General features: G+C 41.6%; 1 protein-coding gene across 1 annotated transcript in view; it reads left to right on the forward strand.

Annotated features, from left to right (window-relative positions):
* The first annotated feature begins 6385 nt into the window (after window positions 1-6385).
* Window positions 6386-20994, forward strand: part of LOC105993771 (ral guanine nucleotide dissociation stimulator-like) — a 48252-nt gene continuing 33643 nt past the window's right edge. The window contains 1 exon segment of the mRNA XM_013027133.1: window positions 6386-6538. Coding sequence (XP_012882587.1) covers window positions 6386-6538 — 153 coding nt within the window.

Below are 20994 nucleotides of genomic sequence, written 5' to 3' on the forward strand. Positions count from 1 at the left end.
GCAAGTGGAATTAAACCAGTAAAAGGCAGCTAGTAGAACCTAGGAAATCTCCCACACATTCAGACAAGTAGACCTTTATAATGAGTGCTTGTCAATTTTGTATATGCATGGCATTGCTCATAAACAACTCTGAGCCTTTTTCAACTTAGAATGGCTTTGCTTGAGCTAGTTGTTAAGATGAATGTAATTCAGCCAAACCCTATGAGAATCATCACCAGATTAAAATCAGTGGAGCCTGAGCCTACATTTTAACTGTCTTGCGAGGCTTCCCTCTCAGATTTCCTGTAATTAAATTATTACAGTACTTTTCCCAAGTTGGACCCTCAATTTTCTTTTAGGTACTATTTTTAAGTCCCCATGGAAATTAAGTAGGATTATAAAAATAAATGACCGATGCCCAGTTTTATAATATGGTTGCTGTTCGTATTCATCCTTTGTGATACTAGACCAGATGATAATCATACTGCCCTAACCTCACCTTCATCCCAAAAGGAAAATTCATTATTAGGAAAGTAAAAGCAGAAGGAAATGGGGGATTTAGCGGCCTCTAGGGGTCTGTAGCAGCAAACTTCCATGGCGAAGTACAACTCTCTAGGATGGCTCTCTCCATTCAAGTACTTCTGTTTCTGTATTATTGGCTTAGAAGCAGCTCTTGTTATGATAGTCCATACTCTATGAAGGTAATGATCCCTTGAGTCAAGAGGGAGGAATTTCAAAATATAATCCATGGCATTATTTTCCAAACAAGAAAAACAAAACCCTGGAAAACAAGAGGATCAAAAAACACATTACAGCCCACAACTCATCAGAAGGTGAGCCAAGGTGGATAATCACAAGCTAAAAGTATAGCCAGAATGGCAGATGTTTTAAGAATGGAAAAGAGAAAATCTCAAAGGAGATAGCAATGATTTTTTTAAAAAAGTGGGGATGTTGAGGCATAAAAATGGAGCTTAATTTCTGAAGGAAATGAAGTGAAAATATTACACTGATTTTTAAAATGATTCTAATTTAAAAACCTCAACAAAATTGGCAGTCAATGTCTTAAACTCCTGCTAACAAGTACTTGCCAGTCTCTAAGTTGACCATGGTTTGAACTAACTGCTTGTGTTTCTTCTACCCTCTACTCCACCAACCAGAAAATTGGCATCAAGCACTGGTAGATAACACCTGTAATCCTCAAGAGGCTGAGATCTCTAGATTTCTGTTCAACACTCGCCTCGGTAGAACAGTCTGAGACTCATATCTCCAATTAGGCAGAAAAAAAGCCTGAAGTGGAGGCATGGCTTAAGTGTTAAAGCACCAGCCGGGAGTGGGGGGGGGTGGGGGGGTGAGAGAGAGAAAGAGAGAGAGTCAGTCCAGAGTTCAAGGCCCTGAGTTGAAGCCCCAGTAGTGGCACCAATAAAAAAAAAATCTCCAGAAAGTTGGCTACCATCCCAGCAACCATCTCTTCTTGAACTCTCAGTGTCATGGAAAAGAGCCTAGGTTGAACATAATAAACTCAAACCTTGCCTCTCCTCTTACCCTGGCACCACCTGCTCAACCTGCCTTCTTCCAGCCGTCTGGTTATCTCAGAGCATTTCAGCTTTGCTTTCCCTTGTTGTTCTGGTTCCTCTGATCTTTCTCCCATCCCTGAGCTTTGTTCTTCAAGCCACAGTTCTATCACAACATCTGACTTCTAGACTTTATGCTTAGATATGCTTACCTCCTTCCTCCCTGAGTCCCTAAGATTTCCCTTTGCTACTTAATTGTCCCCTGCTCTGATGCTTTTGATCACTCAAAGAATAGCTGTCATTGAAGCTCAGCTTCAATAGTGGACTATTCCATCCATCACTAACCTCTCTGAAGGGTCTTTTGAGTCTGGACACTGAAATCTAGTGGCGGTCCTTGCAGGATCTTCCTAGTTCACCACTGTCATCTGGTGGACAAATGTAGTTACTACATAAGAGTCTGGCCTCAAACATCCACCGGAAAACCAAAGGGTTTTTTGTTCCGTTCTTGAATAACAAAGTACCTTTAAGAGCTACCAGGTGCTCTACCTTAACTGATCATTACAGTCAAAAGGGAATTATCTCACGTCTGTATTCCTACAGGTCTGTTCAAATCCTGTCCCTGGTGGAAGCATAAAACATTCTTTCCAAACTCTTCTCTCCTGGAGAGTAGTAGCACTATGCTTTTTTACAAGCACTAAATAAATGTTGTGGAAAATTGAAAATCTAACTGTTCAAACCATGGGCCTATAATTAATGTGGAGGCAATTTATCTTAATTGTAAGTCAAATGCTGGAGACCTTTGCTTACCAATAGATTTGACTCCAGAAGCCTATTTTTAGATCTCTGTGTTTTATGAGGAATTTGAGCTTGCAGTCTCCAGACGCATTTCCACTAAAAAAAAGAAGAAGAAGAAGAAGAAGAATGCAAAGCACTTCATGGAAATTGAGGGGGGGGTTAGGAAGAGAGAACAAGGCAGAGGAGGAGGAGGAAGGGGAGGAGGAGGAGGAAGAGGAGCAGGAGGCATGTTCTTTGTGCACATTGGTTCTACAGGCAACTTTCTTTTTCTTTTTTCTTTTTCCTTTCCTTTTCTTTTTTTTTTTTGGGGGGGGTGGTCAGGCATGGGGCTTGAACTCTGGGCCTGGGCACTGTCCCTCAGCTCTTCAGCTCAAGGCTAGTGCTCTACCTTCCTTGAGCCACAGCGCCACTTCCAGTTTTCTTATGGTTTATTGGAGATAAGAGTCTCACGGACATTCCTGCCCAGGTTGGCTTTGAACCGTGATCCTCAAATCTCAGCCTCCTGAGTAGCTAGGGTTATAGGCGTGAGGCATCAGCGCGCCTTGGCTGGCAGCCTTCTTTTTGCTGTGGTTTTTTTCTTCAATTTTCTTCTGCCTTTGCCCATTGTCTCAGCTGTTCTCTGTGTCTCTCTGCCTCATCTACCTCCTGCCCACATTGTCCCCCCCCCCCAGCTTCCCTGCTCTGTGGCCAAGTGCCCTCCTCTGGGCTCCCTGCCCTCTGGCTTCTTGAAAAAAGGGATCAGGAGATAAGGGATAAGGAGTGCTATGAACTGAGGGTACATGTACCCTCAAAACCCATGTGTTGAAACCCTCATTGCCACTGTGGCTGTACTTGGAGAAGGGAAGTAGCCATGGTTAAATCATGCCCGGTAATCCTAGCTATTCAGCTCAAGTAGTAGAGCCGTAGCCTTGCCCAAGCCCTGAGTTCAAGCCACTAGATGCAGGGGGGTGGGGAGGAAGGGAGAGAGTTAATAAGGGTGGGGCTGTAATTCAGCAATATTGGAAACCTTATAAGGAAGATCAACCTCCTTTCATTATTATCTGCATCCACCCCGGCTGCAGTCCACGCAGAGGAAAGGCCATGTGAAAACAAAGTGAAGTGACCTTCAGAAAGTCAGGGCAAAAAAAGCCAGAAGCTGAATTCTGCTAGATCTGAACTTTGAACTTCTAGCATTTAGAAGGAGAGAAAAAATTAATTTTCTTTGTTTAAACTACACAGTCTGTGGCGTATGGGTAGGGCAGCTCAGCCTGAGCAATGCAAAAGGCCATATTACATGCTAACCTCATCCCAAATTCTACCACACCTAGAGCTGTGCTGGGCTCGGCTCACACTGCTTCCTCTACGCCTTACAGACCTAGAAGTGATAACGGCTTCATTCCTGGTAGCCTCAATACCTTCCTCCCTCATGACCAGCAGGTAATATCACCTCCTTAGGTCCCTCTTCCCCTCCGAGTGTTTGTCTCTGTGTACTAGTCTCTCTTTGTGTGTGTGTGTGTGTGCGCGCACGCACACACGCTCGCCAGTTCTGGGCTTGAACTCTTGGCTTTTGTGGTCAAGGCTAGTGCTCTACCACTTGAGTCACTCCACTTCTGGCTGTTTTGGGGTAGTTAATTGGAGATAAGAGTCTCATGGGCTATAGTGCCTAGGTGGACCTCAAACCACGATCCTCAGATCTCAGCCTCCTGAGAGGCTATGAGCCATCAACACCCTGTCAAACGTCGCATTTTTGTAGCAAGTTATACTAACTGATGCATTTGACTTAACTTGATTGCTTTAATAATGAACCCATCTCCTAAATGTGTCTGAAATGCTTGGGATTGATGTTTCAACATACGAATTTGTGAAGGATGCAATGCCACCCATAACACATGGAAAGAAAAGAGCAGATTTCACAAGAACTGGAAAAATAGAAACTGTGTCTTATGACGGTAGGAGGGGTTAGTCAGCTGTGTGTCACCATAGTGATGTTCCCTGAGATGATTAACTTAGAAAGAGAAGAATTTATTTTGATTCAGTTTTGGAGGCCTCAGTCCATGATCTATTTGGCTCCACTCTTTGGACCCGTGGTAGGCAGAATACCTCAGCCAGCCGAAGCGCGTGATAGAGTAAATCCACTCACTGCATAGTCAGGAGGCAAAAGGAGAAAGGAAAAGGAACCAAAGTGTCACAGTCCCCTTCAAGGGTACACTCCAATTACTTAAAGACCTCTCACTAGGCCCCTCCTCCTAAATGATCCAGCTCCTCGCAGTAGCACCACCCTGGAGGACCAAGTCTTCAATACATGGGCCATTTAGGGCACTCAAGATGCAAACTATAAGGGCAGTGATGGAGAAGGTAGGTCACAGGACAGGAGTGATGATGATAGAATCAAAAGGTAAAAATATGTATGCTAGTTGGGTGCCAAGGGCTCACACCTGTAATCTTAGCTATTGAGGAGGCTGAGATCTGAGGACAGAGCTTTGAAGCCAACCCTGGACAAGAAAATCTAAGAGATTCTTTATCTCCAAGTAACCACCCAAAATACAGAAGTGGAGCTGTCACTCCAGTGACAGAGTGCTAGCCTTAGCAAAAAAGCTAAGAACAGCACGTAAACCATGAGTTCAAGCCCTAGTACTGGCACAAAAAAAGGAGAAGCAGAAGAAGAGTCCAGATCATAAGTAAGTCTGAAGTCTGAGATGTGGCCCAGTGACAAAGTGCTTGCCAGGTAAGTGAAATGTCCTGGGTTCAATCCCCAGGGCCAAAAAAGAAAAGATTTTTTAAAAAATACACAAAATAAATAAGTCTTGGGAAAGAAGAATTAGAAATGTTTTCTCTAAAGGGGTAGAGGATCCAGGCCTGTTGGCTCTTGCCTGTAAACCTAGCTACTCAGGAGACTAAGATCTAAGGATTGTAGTTCAAAGCCAGACCAGGCAGAAAGGTCTGTGAGACTCATTCCCAATTAATTACAGAAAAAGCCAGAAATGGTGCTGTGGCTCAAGTGGTAAAGTGCTACTCTTGAGCAAAAGGAGCTCAGGGACATCTAGACCCAGAGTTCAAGCCTCAGGACCAGAAAGACAGAAAAAGAGGTAGAGACTCTCCCTCAAAATCCATATGTAGAAGCCCTAAGCTTCCAATTTGATGGTATTGAAGATGAGGCTGTTGGATGGTAGTTAAGAGTTAGATAATCTCATGTGAGTGGAGCTTTCATGATACAATTAATGGCCAATTCTGTCTGTCTGTCTGTCAGTGGGTCAGTCGGTCTGTCTGTCTGCCTGTCTGTCTCTATCTTCTCAATGAGAATGCAGCAGGAAGTCAACTGTCTGCAAGCCAGAATGAGCCTTTGCCACAGCCCACACCTTGTTGGAACCTTGATCTTGAACTTCCCACCTTCCAAAATTGGAAATAAATGTCTGTGTTGAAGCCACATGGACTCTGGTGTTTTGCTCCAGGATCCCAATAGATGACTAAGACATCTCTTTTGAGTAGTTTGTGTTTGTGGCACCTGTGGAAGGTCCAGATGGACAAGTAGGGTTTAGATGCAGGGATTTCAAGTTCAGGGGAAACAAACACTTGGACATTTCAACTTTGTCAGAGGGTGGATGAAGTGTCCAAAGGTACAATGAGGGTGTTGAGACAAGCTAAGGATGTAAGAGGTGCATGGGGGGAGGTACCACAGTGTCTAGTAAGGACACCTGGCTCAAGGATAGCAATGGCACTGAAGCTAGAGGCAGAGATTCAGGAAGCAAAGGTAACAAGTGGCCTGGAGAAGGGGAGGTAGGGAGGGAAGGTGTGCAAATAACGCTTGGGATTTATCACATGGAACATCTCAATGACTTTATCCATGTACTTGGAGTGGAATGTCGTATTCATGATGGTTCTGCAGAAGGCAAACCCCAAGAAGGAAGTAGAAGAAGCATGAACTGTTGGGTGGGAAGATTCTGAAGGATGAGGAGAGAGGGAAGATGACTAGATGGAGCATCCCCCGGCTGTGATGCAGGTGAGACACACATGAAGAGAGAGGCAGGGAAGAAGGAGACACATGGAAGAGGAGGCTCTGCATTCTGAGTGTCTGTTACTGGAGTCCCCCATCAGACACAAAGGCTGGAACTTAGTACCCGATTATGGCCAACCATGGCTGGCAAGCCCAAGTGCGACTCCATGGACAGGAGCTCCCAGGTGTAATCACTGGAGACCCTCAGCTCATTGTCTTCCTCGCAGCAGGTGCTGGCCCTCTTGAAGAAGATCTGAGCAGCATACTATCATGGCAGCCAAAGGTAAGTTCACTGATAAGCTGAGAAGAGAGGAAATGGAAGTAGATCCTCAGCAACCTGGCTTTCTGTGAAGCTCAGAACCATGTTGTGAGAACTCTTGCGAAAACAAAGACCTCTCCAGCACTGGCCTCTGCTGATGTAGCTAACCAAGGCCCACCAGCCAAGGGCAGAAGAAAGTCTCATTTATACTGATGAACTGCGGGGATGGACCAGACCCAGGAAATCGCTGATGGACACTTGTTTCTGCATTGTCCATTGTTCAATGTCTATTGACTTCAGATTATGATGTCTATGGTTCTCCTGCCAGAGTGGGGAACAAAGCTCTCTAGAAATGTACCACAATTCCTAGCTGCTTCTGAAACCTTAACAGAAAGTTAGAAACCTTTGAAGAATGCACTAACAACATTGCTATAGTGACCTGGGAGACAAAAATAATCTGATGTCCAGCAGTGGACTGGTGGCTAAGGGTGATTAGGTTTACTTGGAGAACCTGGCTGTTTTTCAGAGGTAAATGATGTGAGCACGCTGTGGCTCCTTCTCCACACACTGGACCCAGCTCCTTGTGGCCTGCCACACACAGACACCAGCACATTTCTCTGCTCTAAGACCAGAGAGGAGTTCTGTTGAGTCCTTCTGGTGAGCCCTGAGCTCACAGATCCTTCTTTCTCCTAAAACTCGAGGGATAATGCCTTATAGAGTAGGAAAGTCTGGGCTATAAAGGAATTGTTTCTGGAAAGAGCCTTGGTTAAAGACTATCCTTAGATAATAACAGGAGAATTCTCTCTAGAGATTTGCATTCCTTTCTAAGAGGTGATATTGTTTGCAGACAGCAACAAGGTTTCAATGTTTTCTCCCAGCTTCCTCTTTTAAATGATTTTGCAAAGTTATTTAATTCAAGTTTAATTTCCTTACCTAATGCATATAAAATAGATAGTTATACTATAATGTTAGCTATCATTATTCTTCATTTTAAACATCTCTTGGTAGATAAAACTTAAATTCATATTCATACTTTCTTGCTGTTACATAAACTTTGGAAGTATGTATGAGAAATGAAGGACAACAGGTTGAAAGCAAAACTCTCAATGAATGCATGCATGTATCTACGCAAACATGCACACACACAACATCAAAGAGATTAGTGATGTTTTCTCTTACTGCTGTATCTTAAGGCATACATGGTAAGGTATTTCACCATGACAGTTCTACACAGGCATAGAATGTACTTTGATCACATTTGATCTGATCATTACTCTTGGTCTTTTCTGTCTCAAGCAAACTCAAACTGTCTATCACCAGCTAAGTGCTGGTACTCACGCTTATGATCCTAGCTAAGCAGGTGGCTGAGAGTTGGAGGACCAAGATTCAAAGTCATCCTGAGCAGAAAACTCAATGATATTCCATCTCCACCAAAATTCTGGGCTGAATATATGGTGTAAGTGATAGGACACTAGCCAAACAAGCAAGTCACGTGAGCACAGTTCACTGATTTCAAATCTTTGTGCTAGGATAGAGAAGAGAACAAGCAAAGCTGTTACCAGCCACCGCACGCGCCTGTCTAATCACCAGGTGATGTGCAGCTAGCCATGTATAGCATGCAACAGATGCTCAGCAGCTGTAGTTGGAGAAGAGCTGGCACTCAAACCACATTCCCTTGTGAACCTCACTAGAGAGAGACAAAAGTGTGCATTTCTAGTCTTTAGAAGTATCCACATAAAAAGACATATGTGTTTGTTTTGATTTGATTTAAAAAAAAATAAGCTGTGTCATATTCCCTGGTCCCTTGACAAGCAGAAAAGATAGTGAACGTACTTCAGAGGAGGCTTGAAGCAGGCCTGGCATATTTGTCAGTGTTTTCAAGGTTGAGCAAGCTCTTGACATCATTATCAGCAACATTCACTAGGTGTTGACACTTCCGATTCCATATAAAAGAATCCAGAGGATTTCAGTTCAGAGACTAGATATAGGCACCTCAGTGACCCTGAAGTATTGAGAGTTTGCAAGAGATTCTCAGAGTACAGACTGAGAACCTCAAAGAGATATGGTGGAACTCAGTAACAAAACGAATCAAAAGCAATGTGGTGTCTTCTCCCAGGGGAAGGAAATAGGGACATGGTGCTCCTTTGCTTCTACATTTGATTTCCTCTAATCATGAGTCAGACCATACTGTATGTATTTAGTTCTGCAAACTGTCTGTTAGCACATTCATTCCAATGACACTCAGTCCTCTGCTGGTATTTCCAAATCCTGTTTTGGCAATTACCCACAATCCTATGCTCCACTGTCTGTAATTACATCTTTGCTTTTAAAAGCAATCAGAAATGATGAATCTAGCATCATAGTTCAGTCAGTACTAGCAAAGATTTTAACACCAGATGCACCTGAAGACACATTCTAACTGTAATGTGAGTGCTCTTAGTCTTCATCCCTCAGTTTCCCCACTTGTAAGGATAGGAATGGGAATGGAATTTTGCTCCCAACCATGCAACAAACCCTAAGTAAGTATAAGTATAAGTAGTTTAAGTATAGAGCTTCACATACTGTCAGGTACCTGATGTCCATTCAATAAACCATGAACAAAAGACAAATCTTATCACGTCTCTAGGTACTTGAAAATGCAGCCATTTCTTAAAACCAGACAAATGCAGTATCTGGAATTAGCATAGATTGCATTCTAAGGTCAGGTGCAGACAGTCCTCATTTTCATGAATGTAAAAATTAGTGTTCATTAGGAGCAGCTGTGTAACTTAGCAACAGCCCCCATTGGCTGGGTTATTTTTCACTTGCATATGCTGTTGTGGTGGAGTTTCTCTCTCCTCACTGTCAAAATCATGGTGCCTCATGAGTGGACAGGATCTATTTCAGCAAGATGAGAGGGATTTCTATCAAGACACGCTGGGCACTTCAGGGAAACCTTCAGTGTGTCTTAGTTAGAAGCTTCTTTTACTAAGACTAGTTATGTGAACAGGATTGTCCAATTATGGAGCCCATGCAGCGTTTGGGATCTGGGGAAAGCCATGCAGAGCATCTGTGAGAATCCTGCCTGGAGGGTCAGGCCACAATGGAAAGAGTAGCAAAGATGTCAGGGGACAAGTCCATGCCACTGCTCACCTGCTTCCTGTGTCTGTCAGAGCTGGCTTCTTGAATTGATAAGGAGAAATAACTCTTCTGAACAACTTACTTGTTTGTGACTTTTGTTAAAGAACCCTGTAGGGAAATACAGCTATCAGTCTATTTTGATTGCTTTGACTCACACTCAGTATCTCTCTCATTTTAGAATTCTACAAGGTTTCTGTGTCCATGAAAGACTAGTTGAAGAAAATGAGCTTAAGAACAACCTCAGAATGAGAAGCTGTAAGGTTTTCCATAAGCACAAGTTTGCCACTTGGATTTCATAACTCCTGAGTTAGCCAGGCACAGGTGGCTCATGCCCGTAATCCTATCTACTCCAGAGGCTGAGATCTGAGGATCGAGGTTTGAAGCTAGCCTGGACAGAGAAGTCCAAGAGACTCTTATCTCTAATAAACTACTCAGAAAAAGCTGGAAGTGTAGCTGTGGCTCAAGAGGTAGAGCACTAGCCCTGAGCAAAAGAAGCTCCAAGACAGCACCCAGACCCTGTGCTCAAGTCCCAAGACCAAAGCAAATAAATTCAAAACTTGTGGTATAATCCCACAAACCCAGGAATTTTCTTTTTCTTTTCTGGGAGTCCTTGAACTCAGGGTCTGAGCCTAGTCCCTGAGCCTCTTTGTGTTCAAGGCTAGCACTCTACCACTTGAGCCAAAACTCCACTTTCAGTATTTTTTCTTTTTGGTAATTTATTAGACACTTCTTTATTTTTTGGGGTCGGTAGTGGGGATTGGGTGTTGTCCTTCAGCTCTTCAGCTCAAGGTTAGTGCTCTGCCACTTCCACAGCACCACTTCCAGCTTTTTCTGTGTATGTGGTGCTAAGGAATTGAACCCAGGGCTTCATGCATGCAAGGCAAGCACTCTACCACTGAGCCATTAGAGATAATAATCTCACAGACTTTCCTGCCCATGCTGGCTTTGAACTGTGATCCTCAGATTTCAGCCTCTTGTGTAGTTAGGATTACAGGTGCAGGGCCTACAGTTTGTTCTTTATTGTTAGTTATCACTTGGATAGCTTGAGTGCCAGTATGCAGAATGAAGATGAAAAGGAGCATCTCATGCTTCGAGACACTGCTTTGTTTTCCAACATCCTGCCCTTAAAGGACAGACACATTTGTGATATCACCTTGTCTGAAAACTCCAACAGGATCATGCATGGATGACGATACGTCCTCATGAACATCATGTTTAATTGCTTGAGGAAAGCTGTTGTAAGCACTTCCTCACACTGTCAAGGACCAGAGCTAGAGCACTCTGTTGCACACATGCTGATAGAGTCCATGAACACTGTGTGCAAGCGCTGTTCTATGTGCTTTTCACACATTCACTCCTTTCCTCCTCCCAACATGCCTACAAGATGAGCAACATTCTAATTTTAGCCCGTTGACATGTGAGGAAACTAAGTCTAAAGAGACACCAAGTTACTTCTTTAGATTATCACTCACCCAATATGTGGTAAAGGGCAGATCATTGCTTTAATTAATGATTCTTTTCTCCTTATTGCCTCCTCCTCTTCCTTCTTTGCTTCTTTCTCTTCTTCTTCCTCTTCCTTTTCCTCCTCCTCCTCTTCTTCTCCCTCCCCCTCCTGCTTTGTTCTCTCCTCTCCCTCTCTCCTTCTCCTTCCCTCCCCCCTCTCTCTTCCCCTCTCCTTTATGATCTTCAGAACCAGTGCTGCTGCAGTGTCAATAGATCTGAAAGAACTATAGCATGGCCTTTGAGCCCAATGAAGCTTCTTCCCAGGCTGGTAGAATGAAAGCATGTGTGCCCCCCCCCAGGTTTCTTACTCCATGTGAATAGAATAACCCATAAACTTAGGGAGCACATAGCAGTGCCTTGAGCTCACTTGTGTTCTTAGTATCCTGTTACATCAGTCATTGCTATATCTGGATATGGTTTGAGTGTGTCAGAAGCTTGGTCCCCAATAGAATGATTTTAAGAGACAGTGGAACCTTTAAGTGGAAAAGCCTAGTGGGATGTCACTACTGGTCCTTCACAAGGTTCTCTTGAGCTTCTGGATATGTGATTTTATCCTCTTATGTGGGCCCCTATCATGATGCTACTCGCTGTGAAGTCACCGGTCAAGAGAGCCATCCATAAACCAAATTTATGGGACAACCCAGTCTTGAATTGTAAACCTCCCAAACTGTGAGCTAAATAAACTTCTTCTCCTTGTAAAGCATCCAGTCTTAGATATTTCCTTATAGCAACAGAAAACTAATATGAGAGGACATAGAGATAACAGCCTTCACTCAAATCCCAAGTATCTTCCCAGCTGCCTTTCATCACCAGCTAGGTGTTGTGTGGTCCAGCTCCCACAGGCTACGGTTCTGTCTCTTTGCAATGACAAGTCACATTTGTCCCTGGATAGCCATTTGATACACAAAAAGAATCTTCCTGAAGGTGGGAGTCCTGGCAGAACACAGTAACAATAGAAACAACCACATCTGTAAGATCAATAATAATAACCAATCGTTGTTAAGCAAATCACCAGTATTACATCATTCATCCTAGCCAACATCTCCATGATGGAGATTCTAACAAAATTCTACTTTCTACACATGATGAAACTGAGGGCCAACAAGGTTTAATGATCTGTCTGTCAAGCAGAAAAGGTCAAAAGCTATGTACATATGACCATATAAGATGATGCTAAGCGAAATAAACCTCAAGATAGGGACAAAAGAGGTTTTATCTTCGTTTCCATTGTTTTAAATATACTTATAGTGATTGTTTTGTTTCTTTTGTATGTTCTGCCCTCATGGTATAACCTCTGTTGTCACTGTATTTGGTTCTGGTACCCTGTATCTTGTATATACATTTTTCTAATTTAGGGAAGGGAAGGGAAATAACAAAATGCTGAAACAAGGACACAGGTTGACCCATTGTAACAGTGAGATGTACAAGACACTATGTTGAAAATGAACTTTACAACTTCGCGTGGAGGGGGGAGTCGGTGGAGGGAGGAATTGGGGAGCTTGGGAGGGAAGGGATGGTAGGGGGAAAACAAAGGAGGGGTAACAATGCTCAATAGGAAATGTACTCATTACTTACTTGTGTAACTGTAACCCCTCTGTACAGTATCATTACAATAAAAATATTAAAATTAAAAAACAAAAAATAATAATCTGTCTATGACTCATAACTAGTATTTGAAGAGCTGTACTGGTTAAGTAAACGCCCCCCCCCAGCTGGTTCCAAGTATCTTCTTATGCCAATGATACAGTTTTAAGAAGGCATAGACCTAGGATCAACTGCCCGCTGGTTCACTTTAAAGTGTCAATGCCTCATTTTCCCATCTATAAACTGGAGAAGCCAGGTATGATTTCTCCTCATGTTGCTGGAATCCTGAAAATCTTTGATGTCCCCAAATGCCAAGGGTCAGGGGTCAGGGAAGAAAAGGCCAGATAACATCCCAGTGGCTATCACTGTAATATCAGAATGTGGTCACCAGATGACAGCATTGTCCCTCACTTTGATGGAGCTCCCAAAGACCTACTTGCTTCCAATAAATTCCACCCATGTGCTTATTGTGAAAAGAAGCTACTTTCTTCTCCTAGAGGCTTGGTGCCAACAAGGGTACCCAAAACGCATCTATTATAGATGTTGCAGCAAATCAATACAATCTCACATCTTTCTCTTGATAATTTTTAAGTATTTGGTCATTCTAGCACATTCTGGGGGAAACAGAGTTGTCAGACACTCTTTGACAGCCCACGGCTTGTTCTAGGTTTTCGTGTTGAGCTCCCCAAACATCTCATGAGAGGTGTGGAAGCAGATGACTGCCCTTCACATCTCAGGACAGGGAGGGAAGGAAGCCTTTGGGCTGCTCACAGCCTCTTGAGGCCCCAGCCTTGCTTAAATGCTGAAGCCAATCAAGGATTTGTTACCAAACACAGTGCAATTGCACCTTTCCTGTTTCTCAGCTTTATTCAGGCAAAACGGTAAAAAAAAAAAAAAGACAACACTTTTTTTACAGGCTAAATTCTCAAACATGCTTTTAAAAGAAATCAAAACCTTCTAGAAAACTTTTCTGAACATTTACTACAACACTAGAGTTCTTTGGTTTCCAATTAATACAGACCCTAAGACTTCTTGGTCTAAGCTAGGAACACACAAGTAGCTGGGAACAAACAGTCCCAACAGGAATAAGGCCCAGCTGCTTCTAGAGATGGTGAATGGGGCCATCCATGCAGTGACACCAGGAGAAATTGAACACTGCATAATGCTGCATAAAAATTCCCACAGTTAGTAGGCGCCAGTGGCCCACACCTGTAATCCTAGCTACTCAGGAGGCTGAGATCTGGGGATCATGGTTCAAAGCCAGCCCAGGCAAAAAAGTCCATGAGACTCTTATCTCCAATAAGCCATGAGAAACTGGAAGTGGCACTATGGCTCAAGTGGTAGAGTGCTAGCCTTGAGCTGAATAGCTGAGGGACAGCACCCAGGCCCAGAGTTCAAGCCCCACAACTGAAAAAAAAAAATTCCCACTGTGAATGTCAGAACTGAGCTTCAGGATTTACATAATTAGAAGGGAAATAAAATCATAGATACACTTTTTCTCATATCAAAATATTAATCAGCAATGCAGCAAAGATAAAGAAATTACCTATAGTGACAAAGGAATGTTATTATATTGAAGAGAAATTTTTACTCCATCTATAAAGAGCCCTGAAAGTTCTGGGTCCTTGGGAATAGGAATATAAACCTACAATATAGATATAATTCACAGGGAAGCTATTTTAAAAAGGAATGATCAGGTTGGAGCTGTGGCTCAGGTGGTAGTCACTTACCAATAAGTATAACGCAGTCAATATTGAGTTCAAGTCCCAATCTTAGGGAAAACAAACAAAAACAGCAATTTAGAAATAAATATTCTCTCCAACCTTCCCTTCACAGGATTGAGAAAGATTGAAAGCTAGACTGATTGAAAGCTAGAAAGATTGAAGCTAGATCTCAAATTTCCATGGTTTCTACAAACTTCTTTCATTCTCTCTGTGACTGGACTTGACCTACAGAATGATTGTCATAAACCTAGCACTCCTTTGTTTATTATGATTTTGTTTTCTAGATTAAAGATAATATAGCATTACCTCATTTCCTGGTTTTTCAAATCTATACCAGTTGTCATTTCCTCTTCTCTCACTTTTGGAGAAAATTCATGCTCCAAAAACCATTGTGAATCAATACCTGCCTATCTAATGCAATGACCAGAGTTCAATCTCTAGTTCAAAAAATAAACTAAAATTTAAAAACAAGCTGAGGATCGGTGGCTCATGCTAAATATTAGATACTCAGGAATCTAATTTCTAAGGACACTGTTTCAGAGCTGCCTAGACAGGAAAGTGCAAAAGACTCTTTTTCTTTTTCTTTTTTTTGGTCCTGGGGTTTGAACTCTGGGCCTGGGTACTGTCCCTCAGCTCTTCAGCTCAAGGCTAGCACTCTACCACTTGAGCCACAGCTCAACTTCTGGTTTTCTGGTGGCTAAGTGGAGATAAGAGTCTCACAGACTTTCCTGCCCAGGCTGGCTTTGAACCATGATCCTCAAATCTCAGACTCCTGAGTACCTAGGATTACAGGTGTAAGCCACCAGTACCCCACCATGAAACTCTTATCTCCATTTAACCACCAAAAAGCCAAAAGTGGAGCCATTGCTCAAGTGATAAGCATTAGCTTTGAACAAAAAAGCTCAGGGACAGTGCTCAAGCCCTGAGTTCAAATGCCAGACCAGCACACTCACATAGACACACAGACACACAGACACAGACACACAGACACACACACACACACACACACACGTGCACAAACACACCATAATAATAATAATAACAACAACAACAAAAATAAAAAACAAGTCCTAAGTTTCTGGTTAAATTAATTGGTGGTATAAAACATCTTAGAAATGATGTTGAGAGCTGGGCACCGGTGGCTCACACCTATAATCCTAGCTACTCAGGAGGCTGAGACTGAGGATCTTGGTTCAAAGCCAGCCCGGACAGGAAAGTCCATGAAACTCGTATCTCCAATAAACTGCCAGAAAACTGAAAATGATGCTGTGGCTCAAGCTGTAGAGTACTATCCTTGAGCTGAAGAGCTGAGGGACACAGGCCCAGATTTCAAGTTCCACAACTGACAAAAAAAAAAAATAGAAATGATGTTGAGAAAATGATTTTTAAATGTAGGGTAATTGTAGTTGAATTATTAAATTTAATGGGATTGTAAATACAATCGGCATTATAATAGGATGAATAGAGGGGTTATCCATAATATCAGAACAGTAACTATATCCGAGTACAATATTTTTTGAAGTTTAGAAATCCTAACTTTAAAATAACATGGTATCTTACCAAAAAATTCTGCCCATTAGGTGATTAATTTGGTTTTTTATCTTTTAAAATCATGTTTCCTTGTTTCTGTGATTACTTTTCAACTTTCCTTAGCACTATACTTCACTTGCTTCTTAAAAATAAGTCAGATAATGAGTACCTACTTTTCTGGGCAGTGTGAACTCCTCCCTTTTTTCTCCCATTTTTTCCCTCCTGACTCCCCTCCCCTATAAGTTGCATACTTCATTTTCAATATGGTGTCCGGGAAGTACCACTGCTGCATTTGTTCACCCTTTGTCCCTCTATTTCTGTGCTCCCCCTCATTCTCCCCAAAACAGATAACTTATACACAAGACCAAAACTGCAGAAATTTTAAAAAAACAAAAGATAATTCTTTAGAAGAGTATTAAGTATACTAAAAACTAAATAAGCATAGTCTTTTGTTTACAGAAATTGAGAGAAGACTGTATTGAATGTCTATAATTCACTCATGTCAATTAAAACTACCTGGCATCATCTGAAAATCAAAAGCAGATACACAATGTTTCAAATACATAATACCATAAGCATACTGAACACATGACTTTTATAGGAAAATCAATATTATCATAATGTTCTCATTTCCTTATATAATGATAAAGTGAATAGTAAAACTCTGCTGGGAGATTTTTGTTTCTCCAGAAATCATTATTGATCAATGAGTAAGACTGTGGCAGAAATCACTCACCATCAGATGTGATTGTGGGAAAGATACATCAACATCCTCTGCTGGCTCAGGCATCATTTGCCTTTATAAAACATTGCTTAACTGCAATATCTGGGGGTCTGGAGAAAATGACCTTCATTTCACATAATTTATAAGATGTTCATAACATCCAACAAGTTCTGACAGTCATTTTTCTTGTTTATTATACAACCTACCACAATGTCTGCTCATGTAGCTTGGGCACACCTCCATTTCCACAGCCTACTATTTTCCATGTTTCCGTGCCCTAAAGGAAGACCATATCTCCATCATGGCAACAGTACAATTATAAAATGGATGGTCATGAGAACAAAGGTCTTGTAGAGGTACCCTCCTATGCACAAGCCTGTGGTTTTACACTCCAAAATTAACAAGAGGTCTACCTCATGTCACCATGTATTTTATTGGGTACCTACAGAATCCCAGTACTGCAATGGTACCTGTCCTTACTGGCTGAGGATCTACTTAAAAAGCCAAGTCTAATATACGTAAAACAACAGCTAATGTTGAAGACATGCTGAATCAAGCAGCAGGGGGATTTTAACAGGTTTACATACAAATCCCAGGGTAATATTCAGCCTGGGCTTTTGCCATAGGTTCTTCAGGAAGGACTAAATAAATAAGGAATAAAAATGAATAAAAAAGCATAAAAATCCATCAGGACTAAAACAGGCACTAAAAGACCAGTCCTACTCCTCTCTCCCCAGATATAAAGAAACCCAAGGATTGCTCAAAGAATTATTTTTTTAATGGAATGACCATGATGTGTTCTTTTGGGGCTCATTGGTTGTGACGAATGTACTACTCTGGCAGGAGATATTGATGGAGGCTGGGATATATAGGAACAGAGTGTTTATGATTCCAGAATAGAAGATGACCTTGAAAATGAAATTCGGTCGGAGGTGTAGCACCCAATCCTCTCTGGGCCCTGAAAAGCACCATTCCTGTCACATAAACTCACCTGCCCCAGCACCTGTCCACACCTTGGGAGCCACCACTATCCAAGTTTGCACACTGACTCTCCCCTACTCCCGTAATCCTCAGCTCCATATGCAGAGCTTTTCCTAAGGAAGGGATGTGACCAATCCCCAAGCCTGGCATGCCATTAACTGAGTTCATTGAGTATTTGCTTTGTACTAAGCACTGTAGTGGTACTAGAAAATTAATAGTGAGAGTAATGTGTCATCTATGTTATAATTCCTACAACTTATTGAGGAGTAAAGAGTATATCTGTAAAGTAATCCATGTGCAGTTTCAAGACAGACATTATAAATATTTGTCCAGTTTCTTAAAATCTTGCTCTATAGGCAGATATATTCTATAAAACATATAATGCTAAATGAAATGAACGCCAAGACATGGACACAAGGGTTTTTTTGTTGTTGTTATTTATAATGTACTATGTGAATTTTTTTTGTTTCTTTTGTATGTTCTTCCTCCTATGGTATATCCCCTATTGTAACTGCATTTGACTGGTATTGTGTGTGTGTGTGTGTGTGTTTGTGTTTATTGAATTAGGGAACAACAGAAAGGAGACAAAGGACAAGTGGGGAACCAATGAAACAATGGTATTCACAAGACAATATGTTGGAAATGATCTGTACAACTTGGGGGGATTGGAGAGAGGGAAAGTTTGAGGGAAGTTTGATGACAAATGTACTCATTACCTTACTTATGTAACTATAATCCCTCTGTACATCACCTTGACAATTTAAAAAAAATTTAAAAGACCTAAAAAGAATAGATATGTGTGTATGTGTGTATATACAGACACATGTGTATATATACATATGTATGAATATATATGTATATACATATATGTACATGTGTCTGTATATACACACATATACATATATATACAGAAACGTGAGTGTGTGTGTGTGTGTGTGTGTGTGTGTGTGTGTGACCTAAACTGAATTACAATGATCTTTTGTTCTGGATGATAACCAGCACTTATTTTCTAAAAGGTGTTTCAAAAACTGATCATGCCTAATCTTTAAAATTTAATTCACTGACAATGAAATCATATAACTATTGACTTTAATCTGTGATTAAGCCTATCCTCTTTATGTATGTAAATCATGAAATAATTAGGTCTTCATGACTATGTTCCCATATTCCTTCTCTTTTTTTTTTTTTTTGGTCAGTCATGGGGCTTGAACTCTGGCCTAGGTGCTGTCCCTGAGCTCTTCAGCTCAAGACTAGCACTCTACCACTTGAGCCATAGTGCCACTTCCAGTTTTTCATGGTTTATTGGAGATAAGAGTCTCATGGACTTTTCTGCCTGGGCTGGCTTTGAACCATAATCTTCAGATCTCAGCATCCTGAGTAGCTAGGATTACAGGTGTGAGCCACCAGTGCCCATTCCATATTCCTTCTTTTCACAAGAGACCACAGCCTATCTGGAGAGAACTGATGAAGCTGTGTATTGGTGACTGCTGAGTTCTGATTGGCAGAACATAAATCTGCATGAAGCAAACAGACTGTGCTTGAGAAGGAAGGCTATTAAGGTAGCAAATTCTGAGAAGAGGGGCCTTAGGAGGGTATTGTGATGATTTATTTCATGTGTCAACAGGATGAGAATTATAGTATCCAGATGTGTGGCTGACCAGCAGTCAAGCTGCTTCTGTGAAAGAATTTTGTATTTATGATCAGCATCTACAGTTAACTGGCCATAAGCAGATTATCTGATAATGTGGGCAAGCCTCATCCAAACAGTTGAAGGCCCTAATTAAAAGCAAATACTAAAAAGTAAATTTTTTAAAAAAAATTAAAAAAGCAGTCAACCCAGAAAACAATCGAAATTCTGCTTGATTTCGAGCCTGTCCTATGGATTTTTAGACTTGACAAATCAACAATCACATCAGACAATTCAACAATCACATCAGACAATTCCTATAACGACTCTCTTCTCCTCTTTCCTTTCTTGTCTTCTCTTCTTCTCCCTTCCCCGCTTTACCTTTCCTTTTCTCCTTCCCTCCTCCCTCCACTCCCTCCTTCCTCCTCTTGTTCCTCTTCCTCCTCCTCTTCTTTTTCTTCTCTCTATGTCTGTCTCTTTCTCTCCCTCTTTCACTGGTTCTATTTCTTCTCTGGAAAATGTCAACTAATACAGAATTCATTCAGTAAAAAACATAGGCAGTGACTAAGACTAAGAGATTAAGTGGGGAGGTGGGATTTGCAGGATTGCTCTGAATGGGAAGAATTAGTCCACCATAATGGGGTTCTTTTCTCAGAGTGCTATCCTAGGAAAAACTCTGGGCTGTTGAGTGGCCCACAGTGGCAGTGGGGGGATGGAAGACGGGCTTTGGAGGTCTTTAATTGAAAACTTAGTATCTTCAAGTATACATAAATGTATACTTTTATACATTTATATAAATGTATATACCATATTTTGGTAGATTCCAGAGGGAACTCAAATGATGTAATTCCTCTAGAAAGTTTAACTCACAGTCTTACTAAATGAATACCAGGAAATAGGCACTCTGAAAAAGATGGGAGGGGCCAAGGGAAGGGGTAGCAAATGAAGAGAAGTGAGGTAGGAGGGGCAAGAATGCAGATAAGACTTCAAGGTACATCCTACAAAATTAAGAAGAGTGAGGAAGAGGTGGGATTGGGAAGGGTGGATGAGAACGTTGAAAGGGGTGACATTGATCAGGATGTATTGTATTCACAAACTGCCTTGTTGACTGGCAATCCTTTTGTGCAACTACTTAAAGATGAAAGAATTCTTAAAATAAAACCTATCTCCAAAGGCAGTTGTTTTATTTTAATCTTTATCAAGAGAAACTCAAGATTAAGCTCCATACTGCAGAGAATCACCAAAATCAAGTCAATGGCAGAAGCCATGCCTGGCAAAAGCAATGAGGCTGGTGCAGACAGGGTACCCCAGGATCATCCTATTGTCAGTTGACCTGTCCCATGGGTGAGGATTTGGCTACTACGTGGGGATGTTGGAAAATTATGAATTGCTTTTATGTATGTGGACAGTCCTGCATGAGCTCAAGAAGAGTTTGTGCTATAATCTATTAAAACATAGTACTCCTGGGGCACTGTTACTAGACCAAAATCAATGGAAGCATTTGGAGGGAAATAGCTGCTGTGGGTAGATTGTGAGCTTAAGTACTGTTTTTTGTATCATGTAACTCCCATGTCTTTATTCACTATTCAAAAGCATCAATACCCACAGCAGCTACACCAGGCCTAGTAGCTAGCCTATAATGAGGTTTTTTTGTTGTACTGCAAGGTATTAATACAGGAAAATCCAA

The sequence above is a fragment of the Dipodomys ordii genome, unplaced genomic scaffold (assembly GCF_000151885.1).
Source record: "Dipodomys ordii isolate 6190 unplaced genomic scaffold, Dord_2.0 Scaffold100, whole genome shotgun sequence".
Taxonomy (NCBI): Eukaryota; Metazoa; Chordata; class Mammalia; order Rodentia; family Heteromyidae; genus Dipodomys; species Dipodomys ordii.